The sequence below is a fragment of the Lytechinus variegatus genome, chromosome 16 (assembly GCF_018143015.1).
Source record: "Lytechinus variegatus isolate NC3 chromosome 16, Lvar_3.0, whole genome shotgun sequence".
Lineage (NCBI taxonomy): Eukaryota > Metazoa > Echinodermata > Echinoidea > Temnopleuroida > Toxopneustidae > Lytechinus > Lytechinus variegatus.
The window spans coordinates 2,077,368-2,090,628 of NC_054755.1; the positions used below are offsets into that span (position 1 = coordinate 2,077,368).

At 38.4% G+C, this 13,261-nt stretch overlaps 1 protein-coding gene across 4 annotated transcripts in view; it reads right to left on the reverse strand.

The window, feature by feature from the left end:
- The window catches only part of LOC121429784 (E3 SUMO-protein ligase RanBP2-like), a 54,599-nt gene extending 42,392 nt beyond the window's left edge, over nt 1-12,207 (reverse strand). For all 4 annotated transcript variants that reach the window (XM_041627013.1, XM_041627012.1, XM_041627011.1 and 1 more), the window contains exons 1-2: nt 12,026-12,207; nt 480-705 (exon numbers count right to left, since the gene is read on the reverse strand). In XM_041627013.1, the coding sequence (XP_041482947.1) occupies nt 480-705; nt 12,026-12,106 (307 nt within the window). In that variant the 5' untranslated portion in view covers nt 12,107-12,207. The remainder of the gene's footprint in view (nt 1-479; nt 706-12,025) is intronic.
- Between the last annotated feature and the right edge of the window lie 1,054 nt (nt 12,208-13,261).

Sequence of the window (13,261 nt, forward strand, 5' to 3'; positions counted from 1 at the left end):
TATCAACTCGTCCACTCATTGCATTATCTAACTTCATTTAGTCTAATGCCATTCCGTCCATCCACCTTTCTCCTTTCAACCTTTTGGTCCAGACCGTCCAGTAACCATTTGGTCCAATCATCACTTCATCTTATCACCAGTTTGTCTATGACCATTTCGTCTCATAACCAATTGTCCAATACCCTTTTTATTTTCATTCATTTCGCCCAATTCATGTATATCTGAAGCACGTAGAGACTTTGTGTATTATGCACTATAGAAATGTAATTTCGTTATTATTATTATTCACACTTAGTCCAATTAGACCATATGGTATATGCACTAAATGGCTATTTCACCAACTTGTTATTCAACGAAATGGTGAGTGGACGAAATGGTAATTGGACCATGTGGATAGTGGACGAGCTGATGGTAGACCAAATAGACGAATTGGTAACTGGACAAATTGGCATTACACCAATTGAAAATAAACCGTGTACCTTTGAGCACCAGCTCCTTCTGATAATCATTGAGTTCCAGTGACCGTCGGTAGCATTGGATGGCCTTGGCTGGGTTCTTCAAAGACTCGTAAATAAAACCAAGTAATTTCCATCCTCTGGGATCCGCTGCCTTCAGAGCAGAATAACTTTCAGCGTAGGGAAGAGCCGACTTGTACTCATGGACCTCACAGTAGAGGGAAGCAATGTGATAGCCTTTCAACTGCACCTGCAACAGGTAAAAGAGTCAAACATATGTTTCAGCAGAATATTTAAATTGGCTTAATAGGTTGCGTGATGTTTTTTTTTTAATTCAAGGAACCAAGATTTGATCCTTCCTATTGCTGCTTTCTTTATTTTTGTCTTTTTTTATTGAAATAATTAGCACCTAAATTGCTTTCCTTTTAAATATTATTAGCATTACTTTCCTACTTCTCCTTCACTCTAATTACATGGTCTCTCTCAGTCTAAAAAAATCCTTTTCAATTACTTAACCAAGATTCTAGATAAAGGTTATTCAACTTTGTACTAATGATGGCTGATGAACTGCACTAACCCAATGCCCCCACCCAAAAGAAATCCCCTTTCCTGCCCTGCAGCTGCTAATTAGAATATTTATTACGTAATTATAAATAATTAAACTAATTATTTACAATCAGAACGGCATTGCTAGCCGGAAGTACATCATACATAAACGGTTCAAGGGTCAACGCTATTGTATTTCCATTGTTTACATGTGGATCGACCGGTCTACGCAGCATCAGTGAGGTAAGAAACCTTTATTTTCTACATTTTTATTTTTCAGTGAGGTAAGAAACCTTTATTTTCTACATTTTTATATAATAATTTTTAAAACCTTCCTACGCACTAGGCATAGGAAGGTATTAAAAATTTCCCTAGGAAATCCATCTTTTGGTCATTCTCCTATGAGTCTATGGGAAGAGTGTCAAGACGTCAATGATGAAGAAGTATATTTCATTATTTTAAAAGTCATCATCATTGCGTCCTCAAGACTATGTGACATCACACATACTTGTCGCATTGCCAATGGGAGGATCTCCATAGCATTAGTGATTGCAATATTCAAATGCTCATAACTTTCTCATTATTTGTCAAATTTTTCTCAAACTTTCTTTGTTCTTATTCTTTGATTTTTCTGTTTCGACACACGCCTACTTGTTGAAATTGAAATGGTTTATTCAGAAAACTTCATCGCAGCCAAAGGCTGAATTGCGAAATTCTGTACAAGGTAAAATACAAAATATATACAATAACAATTGCTATAACAAAATGACATATAAAAGTAATGAAATAAATAAATGTTATATGTTGTAAATTAAGAAAGGAGAAGATTAGAATAATTTTATACATGGGATAACAGTAATATTGGATAGTTGTAACCACAATATGATTCTGTGGGGATAAAGTCAGTAATTCATAAGCTTGCATGAATAAAATAAGAAACAAATTATAAACAAATGATATTTCTTTAAAGAATTGAATATGAAATGTAACTGAGCCGGAATAAGGGGGGAAATGAAAAATATGTTGATGAGGTTGGTAAAACTGATTAAAGGACTTCTGTCAATGAGTTAAGTAGTATTCACCTGGCTTACATGGAAATAAGAGATATCATAAATCTAATGATTGATTAAATATTTTCTCGCTGTATATGTATAAAACTGGAATTAGCATACTAAACAATTATACCAAGATGGGATAAAACAACAATGCCCATTGAAAACAAGCAATGCTAGATGTGGTAAAAGTAATATTAAGTACATCATGTAAGCTTGATTATCGTAATAATTTTGCTGCAGAGTCGTAACCAGAATTTAAAGCGAACGAAAACATTATATTATATTAGAAGATAGCATATCAATTTCGCTTTTAATAAAATTTATTATGCATAATTTGGATATTATTAACACATTGATTGCCTGTTGAGAAGTTGTGTCGTGTATTAAATCAAATTAATCGTAAATTTTGAAATCCATTACATATTCGATTGACTGTTAAGTAGTCGGACCATGTATGGGACAGCGCTTTTTCGACGGCGTTCTGTTCTACAGCGTATTTCAGTGTACATATTGCTGTAACGTAGTGAACGTTTGTGGACCGCCTCTCGAGTTGGAGGTAGCCAGTCGTGAAAGGGGGAGGAATGAAGACTCACGCCCTTTGCCAGTCTCATACATAGTCCTTCTCTCTGCTTATCTAGAGTAGATAGGTTAAGCAGTTCTAGTGCATGGTCATAATCTTGGTAAGCGGGCCCAAGCATAAGGCGGAATGCCCGTTTTTGTATTCTCTCAATTTGTTTTCTCTGTGATGCGTCGAGTCCAGAGTGCCAAACTGGTGCACAGTACTCTAATGCTGGACGAACATAGGAGGTATAAATTACCTTCAAATCATCAAGGGGTAGTTTGAATCCCTTGAGGATGCGCAACATATGAAGCCTCATGCTTGCACGCTTGGTGATCTCATTGACATGATATGTCCATTTCAAATCATTCTGAATGCAAACTCCAAGAAGTTTCATGAACTGGACTTCAGATAGTTCCTGCCCTTCGAGTTCAACAGTGGGATTTGGTGGACTTGTTCTCATGAAGCTTATGTGCATGACAGCACATTTACTAGGGTTGAGTTTCATGTTGTTATCTTTAGACCACTGCTGAAGCTCATGTGCACTCTTCTGGATGGTGGCAGGGTCGCTCGTTTTCCTGCTTTCTAGTATCGAAAGATCATCTACGTATTTCCAATGTAGATTGGGGCTCTGTTGGCATGCATCATTGATCAAGCAGAGGAAAATAAGCGGGCCTAAACGAGTTCCCTGCGGGGCACCAGCTTGTATGTTCTTCCATCCTGAGACTACTGATCTGTACTTAACACACTGTTGCCGGTCTTTCAAGAAGTCGCATATCCATGCAACCAATGCTGGTTGAACGTTCATGTCTAAGAGCTTTGATAGAGCCAGGTTGTGGTCGATCCGATCGAAGGCCTTGGAGAAATCAGTGGCCAATAGGGTACATATTGATTTCGGTTTGTCAACATTAGCATGTATTACATTGAGGAGATCAATCAGATAGTGCGATGTTGACATACCCTTTCTATTTCCATACTGAGGTTTGTCGATGGACCCTTCCATGTCTTTTAGAGCCCAATTAGCAACAAACTTCTCAGCTACTTTTGAAAAATGATCTGTCAGTGACACAGGTCGTAGGTTTTCAATAGTGGGTTGCGGGACTTTCGGCACTGGAACAACGCAAGCCCGTTTCCAGCATTGAGGCACCACTGTTTGTTGAAAAGAAGAATTCAAGATGTCGCAAAGTGGTATGCATAACTCGTAGGCGAAGAGGTTTATTACTCTAGCTGGGATCCCGTCTGGACCAGGAGCCTTACTCTGTTTGATGTTCTTCAGCTCTCTGTAGACCTGATACGGTTGTACAAAGGGAAGGGGTTTGCTCGCAGGGAGATATGATGGCAGAGTAGATGTGTTCAACCTTGGGATGTCCTTTGCTATGTCAGTGAAGAACCTATTAATCTCTTCTGCACAGCTCCTCGGGTCACAGGGATCAGTACTAGGGATATAAATCTTTGGTGACTTCACCTGACCACTTGTCATTATCTTGATGTGTCTATACCATTTCGATGGATTTGACTTCTTCATCTTCTGAACCCGGTTGACGTAGTAATCAGCTTTGGCAAGTACAATCTGTCGTTCCTCAGCTGATGCCATCTTGGAATATCATTTTGAGCAAAAGCGGTTTGCCGCTCTGAAATCAAGGATTTGATGGCTGGTGTCATCCACGGTTTGTCTTGTACATGGAGCCTTGAGGTCTTCTTTGGAAAGTAGGAATCTAACAGAGGTAACAGGATGTTGTAGAATTCATGGCATTTGTCATCTACATTGTCAGATTCGAAGACACTCGACCAATCATAGTCAAGAAGTTTAGTGCCAAACTCACGAATAGCGCTGTCCTTCATAGGTCTGGTTACTTTCTTGCTCACGCGATTCACTAGAATCGGGGTAGAGTCACTCGGGGCCAAAGGATAGAATTATGATCACTTGATCCCAGAGGTGACATAATCGATGGTGCCGACGTTAGTGATGATTTTGTCTAAGATTCTGTCACCCCGTGTAGCCTTGTCTACAACTTGGACGAAGCTCCTATCTGATGTCAAACAAGATGTATCAAGGTCGTTGAAGTCACCCATGATTACAAATCCAACATCAGGATAACGGGAAGAAATAGAGTCTGTTGTTTGTAAGATGTGATTTATTAGTCTGTCCTCATTCTCATTGTTAGGAGGGTGGTACACCACAGCTATTACCAAGATAGAAACAGATCTCGGAAGCTTTGACGGGTGCACTTTGACCCATGTGATTTCTAAGTCTTTGGGGATTACAACGTCGGGGACAGGTTGGGGGTTTAAATGACTCCTGACATAGACAGCTACGCCCCCACCCCTTCTATGTGTCCTTGATTTCTCGTACATGATATAATCAGGTATTGATACATAGTCAGAGGGTAAATCCTTCCTGAACCAAGTCTCTGTCACTCCAGCAAAGTCAATATTCATGTCTAAAATTGAAGAATGGAATTCGTCAAACTTATTATTAAGTGATCGAGCATTCGTGAGGAAAACAGTTGGGAAGTCATATAAGCGATGGAACGAACGTGTTCTATTTGTAATCTCAGTTTTATCCCCATTCTGATCATGCGGTAAGGAAGAGGTTTGGATATTTATCACATTTCTATCATCTCCAGGTTGGGCATTGACTCTTGTTCGTCTCCTGCCTATAACAACAGGGATTGGATGCTGATTTTTTTTACAAAGGAGCGAGTACCTCTTCTTGTTGGTTTAACACTGCTAATACCACAATTAACTATTGTATGGTACACTTCAATAGACACCCTTGTAGGACATTGTTCCCTTATGTTCAAAAGTTGTTCTCTAGAGTAGGAGAATAGTACCATTGTCCACAGAACAGAGGTGGCCACAATCACAATAGAAAAAGCCATGTCTCAGTCAAGGGGACTTGATAAGGTTACTCAAGAGTGAAGTACATTATGATCCATGGTGTATATCCTTGTCCAAAGTAGTAAAAGTGAAATCCAAATATCTCTTTTTCCATCAAATCCGGTGAATTTCATCAATGCTAATGGTCCTCCACAGTCCATGAGTAGTAATCTTCGTGGTGGTACAAAAATGATAATGACTTACAAATTCCAGGTAAATTAGGTTTTATCCCCTTTGGCATTCTCATACTTTATATCCCAACAGATTTTCGATATAATTTCTTACCACTCGCTGGCTGTTCAAAACCTTGTCACTATCATAACCTCGTCACTTTCCCCTTGTTTTTAAAAGTCAAGCCGCACTTACCTCCTTCCAAATATGATTTCAGCTTGACAGCTAGCATGTATATTCATGAGATCTCAAAAGAATTTATTAACCTTGAAAGCCAACCATCATCTCTCTTAATATACTCATATTTTAAGTCCCCCCCCCACCTCCTTTTAACCCTGTTTGATAGGGAAACCTTGATACCAAATTCCTTCATCTCTCTTAACATAGTCATGCTTTATGTCCCCCAATCCCATTCACACTATGCGCGTTCCGCGCATTTAATCTTGATGGCTAAACCTTGAAAACAAACTTCATCTCTCTTAATATACTCATACTTTATGTCCCCCACCTTTTGCGAAATTCATTTGCCGTAATCAGCACGTGTATATTATAAACCCCATTTTCCCCTTGTTTTTCAATTCAAGCTGCACTTGCCGCTTTCCTAATAATACGATTTCAGCTTGAGAGCTAGCTACCTATAATCTAGACCAAAAGCTTCGGTCTCTGTTATGTTGCTTGTTCAGCTGAACTCCGTTGGCTTCACTCACCAAATACAGAGACCGAAGTTCTAGCGCGATCTGTACTGGGGACTCAATGGCCATATGTTTATGTACTTAAGATCAGACAAAACGGGGAAGTGAATTTGCGTGACAGCTGAGGTAAGTCATTGTTTTTGTTCCTTGATTTTTCTCCGTTTTTTTGGCAATTAATGCCAAGAGGGAACATTAATTTGCATTTTGGTCGCAATAATTGTTAACTTTTTTATTCATTTAAGACAAAAATTGAAAAGCCCCGACGGGGGGATTTTGCATTGCAAGTCCCCTAATGGTGGCTGCATGATAGCGAGCCGTCTGTGTACGAGGAGAAAGTAAAAATGTAAAAAAAATCCTCAAAACAGACGGCTGCCAGCTGTCTACCTATAATCATGAGATCTCAAATCGATTTATTAACCTTGAAAGCCAACCATCATCTCTCTTAATATACTCATACTTTAAGTCCCCCACCTCCTTTCACACTATGCACGTTCCGCGCATTTAACCCTGTTGGATAGGCAAACCTTGATACCAAATTCCTTCATCTCTCAAATGCTTTATGTCCCCCACCCCCATTCACACAATGCGCATTTCGCACATTTAATCTTGCTGGCAAAGCCTTGAAAACAAAATTTCTTCTCTTTCATACTTTATGTCCCTCACCTTTTGCTTAAGTAATTTGCTGTAATCAGCAAAATTCAAGCCGCACTTACCGTCTTCCTAATACGATTTCAGTTTGACAGCTAGCCTATAATCATGAAATCTCAAAATGATTCATTAACCTTGATAGCAAAATCCTTCAACTCTCTTAATATACTCGTACTTTATGTCCCCACCCCGGCCCATCATTCACACTATCACCCACTATGCGCATTCATTTATCATGTTTATTAATCTTGTTGGCTAAACCTGAAATCCATACTTCATCTCTCTTAATATACTCATACTTTATGTCCCCCACCCCCATTCACACTATAGTAGACATAACGCGCACAGTGAAATTTCTTTGTTAAATGTTGGGACATAAAGTCATGAAGTACGAGTATACATATGGATACCTATGGATGCTTCTGAACGCAGTCTAAGACTCTATATTCAGTTCCAAATTCTGTCTCCTTTTTAGGTTGGCCGGGTCATGTCCTGGTGGGTCAGCATCAAACTTGAACTTCACAGGTTCACATCTCCAATACTTATCCAATCCATTCTCGAAGCTGTGGACACTGGGTGCATTTACTAATTCATTACTTAGGCTATTCCAAGGTTTCCTCATTCTTATGTAAAAGGAATTCTTACGTTTCTCAGTTACTGACCTCGGAATGTACAATTTTTTATCATGACCCCTGGTAGGCCCCTGCACCTGTCCCAAATCTGGCACTACTTCCTGGTCATACCTGTGAAATAACTTGTATGTTTCGATCATGTCTCCTCGCGCACGGCAATAAGCTAATGTAGGAAGTTTTAGTTGAATCAATCTTTGTTCATATGGGAGGTTCTTAACCTCAGGTACCAACTTAGTGGCCCTTCTTTGTACATTTTCTATTGCTTGAATATGTTTTTTTTTAAGTATGGACTCCATACTGCATGAGCATACTCCAAATGAGGTCTAATCAATGCTTTGTATAGGAGCAAGAAGTTCTCCTTGTGAAGATAAACAAATGTTCTCCTAATAAGATTCATTAGCCTATTGGCTTTATTTATCTTTGACTGAAAGTGCTGGTCAAAACTAAGCTTTGTGTCAACAATCACTCCTAAATCTTTACTAGTTTCAACTTGTGATAGATTATGTGTATAAATAAGAGAGTTGATTCTGAATTTCTGCCCTGGAATAGTCAGCCAACCGTGTTAATGCGTGTTCCGCGCAACTAATCAAGTTGGCTGAAGTTCACCTTGAAGCTAGCTAAAAACGTAAACATTGCACCGGAACTACTTTCAATAATTTGGGTCGACGGAGAACATGTCATGGAAAAAGGTCGTTTTCAATGCCAATGGTTAGCTATATTACATGATTTTTTTTTTTTAAAATACAGACAAATTATACATCACTTGAAAGGTTTTTTCAAGACAAATTCAATGGTGAAGACCAAATTACAATTGGAGCACCATAACTGAAGATATGGCCTCTTAAAGGGACGCTATATGTGGAACTTTTCTGCCACCCAAGACAAGTACCCATTGGGTGGCAGATCTACAGGTACTTGTAGATACAAGAAACTTCCATACTTTTTTTTCATGTAGGTTACTAAGTTAATTTGACTAAAATGCAACACAAGAGGTGATCTTGTAGAGCATGGCTGTGTTACCTTCATATTTTTCTTATTCAAACAGCTTCTATTTGTGAAAATATAGTATACAAGAAGAAAGATAACAAATTAGAATAAGACAAGAGAAGTGCATGGGACGCTTTGCGTTGTTAAAAAAAATTAATCAACTCTTGGGGGTCTCATTCCTCAACAGACTTTAATCAGAAAATAAAAATGAATATCCCACTATACTTCCCGATATCTGTAAGATTTATATCATTCAAAAGTAGAAAATTAAGTTTTGCAAGTAATTTTTTTTTCTTTCTGTTTGTCCATGTTCACTCTGTATTCTGTATAATTACCATGATATCTCTTTTTGTTTGCAGATCTGAGAATGTGAGATCAGACAGCTGGAGCTGCAACAGTAGCTAGAAATGTACTCCACTGCTTAGAATTATAGAATATATTAACATTAAAAATATTGGAATATATAAAGTTAAAAAGCAAGTCTCTGACATTATCTGAATTTCTACTACATTTAAAATCACATTTACAAAATAATCTCCCTCCTAGTAAACATAATAAAACAGGGACCCATTATTGTGTACATCATGTGAATTGATGAGACAGCTTATTGATATGATGACACAAAACAACAGAATATATAGTCATGTATCTATTCATTTTAATACCAGTACCAGGCAGCAGTCAATGCATGGTCTGCGCCTGTACACCATGAAAAAAAAATGAGACTGGAATTAAACGTGCTTTAATTCCCGCCTGTTTTTTTTTCTTGAAATATTAAGTTGAAATTATCATTAATTTATCATCAATACACATAATTCATGCAGAAATCAAATGCACAACTTATCACCTACAACTAATTTCAATGGGTTTAACAATAACATACATGCATCAAGTACCACACCCACAGCCACCACGCCCACTCACTCCTTTCGGTCAGCCATGGCACCAAAATCACGATCTAGGCGGCACAACATGGGCTTGCATTCGCCTCTTGCGCAGCTATGCGACACATTCTTATATATCAAAATTAGATTTTCTGATACAAATACACTTCAAAGAATTAATTTATATCTGATATTTGACTGTTCCCTGGGAAATTTTCTGTTTATACGGCTTTGAAGTAAGAAAATAGAAACATGATTTACCTTAAGTGTCCAAAAAACTCCTTTTTGTAACGAAAAACATTGCCGACATTGAACTGAAATCGTCACTAACTATAGTTGTAGAAGTCTGCCGATTTTAATGATACATAACACATGGTTATTTGATGCCCCTAGAGGGCATCAACAAGTAAAAGTAACTTGCAAGATTAACCTGGTTCTGGAGTCATATTTTCCAAAATGGCGACTTCCATCGTGTGACAACGGACAGGTGGTGCTCTCGAAAACGGCCTTAAAACAACATTTTGGCGATGCAAATGTGAGTAAATTGACTATAAATAAGAAGTTTAGATATAATAGAAACAGATCGTAACATTTTATGAAAAAAGGATTTGAAATGTTGATACACTGGCTCAATGAATTTTGCCCATTTTGTGTGTTGGCAGAATAGACCTTATCGCAAATAGATTCACGCATAGGATCATGGGATCGCAAAGGGGGCAATAGCGCCGCTATTGTCCGGATGCGACCATGCGACCTCAAGCAGCCGACAATATAGTGTACGATTTCCATAGTGAATAAAAATACGATCGACGCCCGCAGCCAACATTTTTCTAATTTCCACTAAACGCCTCGTCATATTTGTTCCAGAGTCTAACATCACTTTTCTTCTTAATCATGGGTGGCAGAGATAGATGTGCTGTCTATATCTGCAAGAATCACAACAGACTTTACGAAAACAAGTGCAATTTTGTTTCATTTTCGCGCACTGTCTTTGCGTATTTTGAGCTGTGCAGCTGTGACTGTGCAAAGTGTGCTTGTATATGCACGGACAGCGGGCACTCTCGGCCCAGTAATAGTGTACGTCGGCGAGGCAGTCACGGTGGAAGAAACTGGTCCCGGAATTCCAAGCAATAATAAAATGATAATCAATAAAACAAGATCTGCAGTAGATTACTTTGTTCTAGTTATTTATTTTGTAATATCATTCGATAGTCAAGAATACATGTTTCATATAAATAAATATCTCAATCACGATTTTATTCAGAGTAGGCCTGTAAACCCGGAGCTGTGTTTTCTTTTTCTCTCCACAGATAGGCTACATAATTATTGCATATGATTCAGGATTATGGTCGGACATTCTGAAGTTTTATTAGTGGCATGCTTAGACAAAATAATGAATCTAAACAAAATGAGAATAGATGAAAGTATGTTGAGGGTAAAATAAGTTTAAAAAAAAATAAAATAAATGAGGAAGGTGATCTGTAAGAGAAGTGACTGAATGCGATGAAATTTTGAAATAAGATATTTTAATCAAAAGAATGAAATATATATAATTTATATGAATTAAATATCCATCATCTGCTAAGTTTCAGACAAAATAAAATTACAGAGAGGTTGGACGGATATAGGGTTTCACGGGGTCATAAAATGTTTTTTTTTCCTGCTGGTTTATATTTCACCCCCCTCCCCCGTAACAGAGCTTGTATGATCAAACTCAAAAGCCCCCGGCTTGCAAAAAAAGGACTATATATTTCCCCCAAAATGACAAAAACTAGCTAAATTTATGTGGAGATAATATGGTCTACATCATGATTCTCATGAATATTCTTTAATGGAAAAATATTTCTGATCGCCGACGTGCTCTTTTCTTTTTTTCGATCGGCATTGACCCGCAATCACCGTCTCACTTTTCCCACAAAATCTTCCCAAGTTTAGCCCCAGAAAACTTCGAAAATACGGTGAGTATTGAGTTCATATTTTCACTGGGCAATCGTGATACAAAGATTGTTCTATTAACCCAAATTCAAGTATCCAAAATAATTTAAATACGAAGAAATCAGCCTTTTAAAAAAGCCTGGATTTTGAGTGACACTACACAAAACATATGGCGTTGTATGGCTTCCCGAAATCCGATTCCGCGTTTGCCCCCTTTCGCATCCCGTGATCCTCTGCGATGACAGACGCCCTCACGCGACAAACGCTATTTGCGATAAGGTCTATAGGAAATGCGTTAAACGCGAACCCGTTGTGATAGCTACAAATAATGGTAAGTTTGTTGGGACATAAAGTATGAGAATGCAAAAAGGAATTGTCATTTCATTATGTTCATACTGTCTTGAGCATTTGAGCATAAAATAAAAATCTTGTAGCATGAGTCAGCGCGCGGCCATGATCTTTATCAGACTCAGATGTAACTGGTATCTTGCGCACAAACATGAAAATACATGAATGGGACTGCGATTTTCAATTACAATAAACAATCACGTTGTGAAGAAATAACGCGAATGCCCTCTTACCTCTTGTGGATTTTTTGCCCTTTTCTTTACAGATTCGGCAAATTCGTCAGCCTCATGTTTGCTGCGATATGTTCGAGACATATCTGTTGATTAGATGCGACAATAAAATTATATAATCGCTGTAAAATAACACATTTGAAAAGAAACCAAACGGCGGATGTGACCTTTTCAAACCGGTGCGCTTCTTCTTCTTCTTCTTCAATTTTAAATGTTATGGTATCTTTAAGAATTAATTCAAATCGTACGGTTAATTCTGCGATCGCGAGTTGCAGCTGCCGAAACTTCACCGTGAAATGGAAGGCCCAGGGAGGGGATCGAGTGCAGGCCGGGGCGGATCCAGCTTTTTATAAAGGGGGGGGGGTTGGGGTGGTATGCGAGGGAGCGTAGCAACCGAGTCCAAGCGAGCGGAGCGAGTGAGGGGGAGGGTGTGGGAGGGGGGTGTCCCCCTCCCACAGTAGGGAAAATTTTTGAAAATCTGTGTGTGAAAACGGCGTTTTCTTGCATCTAAAACACCACTATTTTTGGTATAGAGGTCGTTGCCAAATTAACCCCCCTGAAAATTTGTAAAATTAAGTTGCATTTTCCTGCAATGTAAGGCCAGTTAACAACACAGATACAAATAATTGGGGACCTTGGAACTTGATAATAAATGAAATAAATACATAGAAAAAGAATAAAATAAAATTACAAGTTAAAAAAAAAGAAAAGATTAAAAAAAAATGGTCCCCGGATTTTTTTTTTTGGGTGGTTGCAGCCCCCAACCTCCCCTCTAGATCCGCTTCTGGAGTGACGCCCCTCTGGGCCCTAGTAACGATTTTTTTTAAACAGGGGGTGCAGGATTTGCTTTGACTTGCCCCCAAAGGGATTCTCATTACAAAATGAATGCATTTTTGCAGAGCCCTGCATGGGAACGATTTTTTTTTACTGGGTGCTGATGTGTACATAAGTTTATAAGCAAAAAAAAAGGTTTTGACTACATAATGGAGAGCAAATTGGTCCCGGGGATTAGAGAAGCAAAAAAAAAAAGAAAAGAAAAAAAGGTATGCACTAAAATTTTGAGATAAATTTGGTCCCGAGAAATTTTAAAAGCGAAGAAAAGGAAGAAGAAAAAAAGATTTCAATGAAAAAATGAAGGTCAATTAGGTTACATTTCCAATTTTTACACAGCTTCCAGAATACCTGGGTGCCCCGGCTGGGTGCCCTACCTATGGAAAATAATACACGCAGCACCCCCAC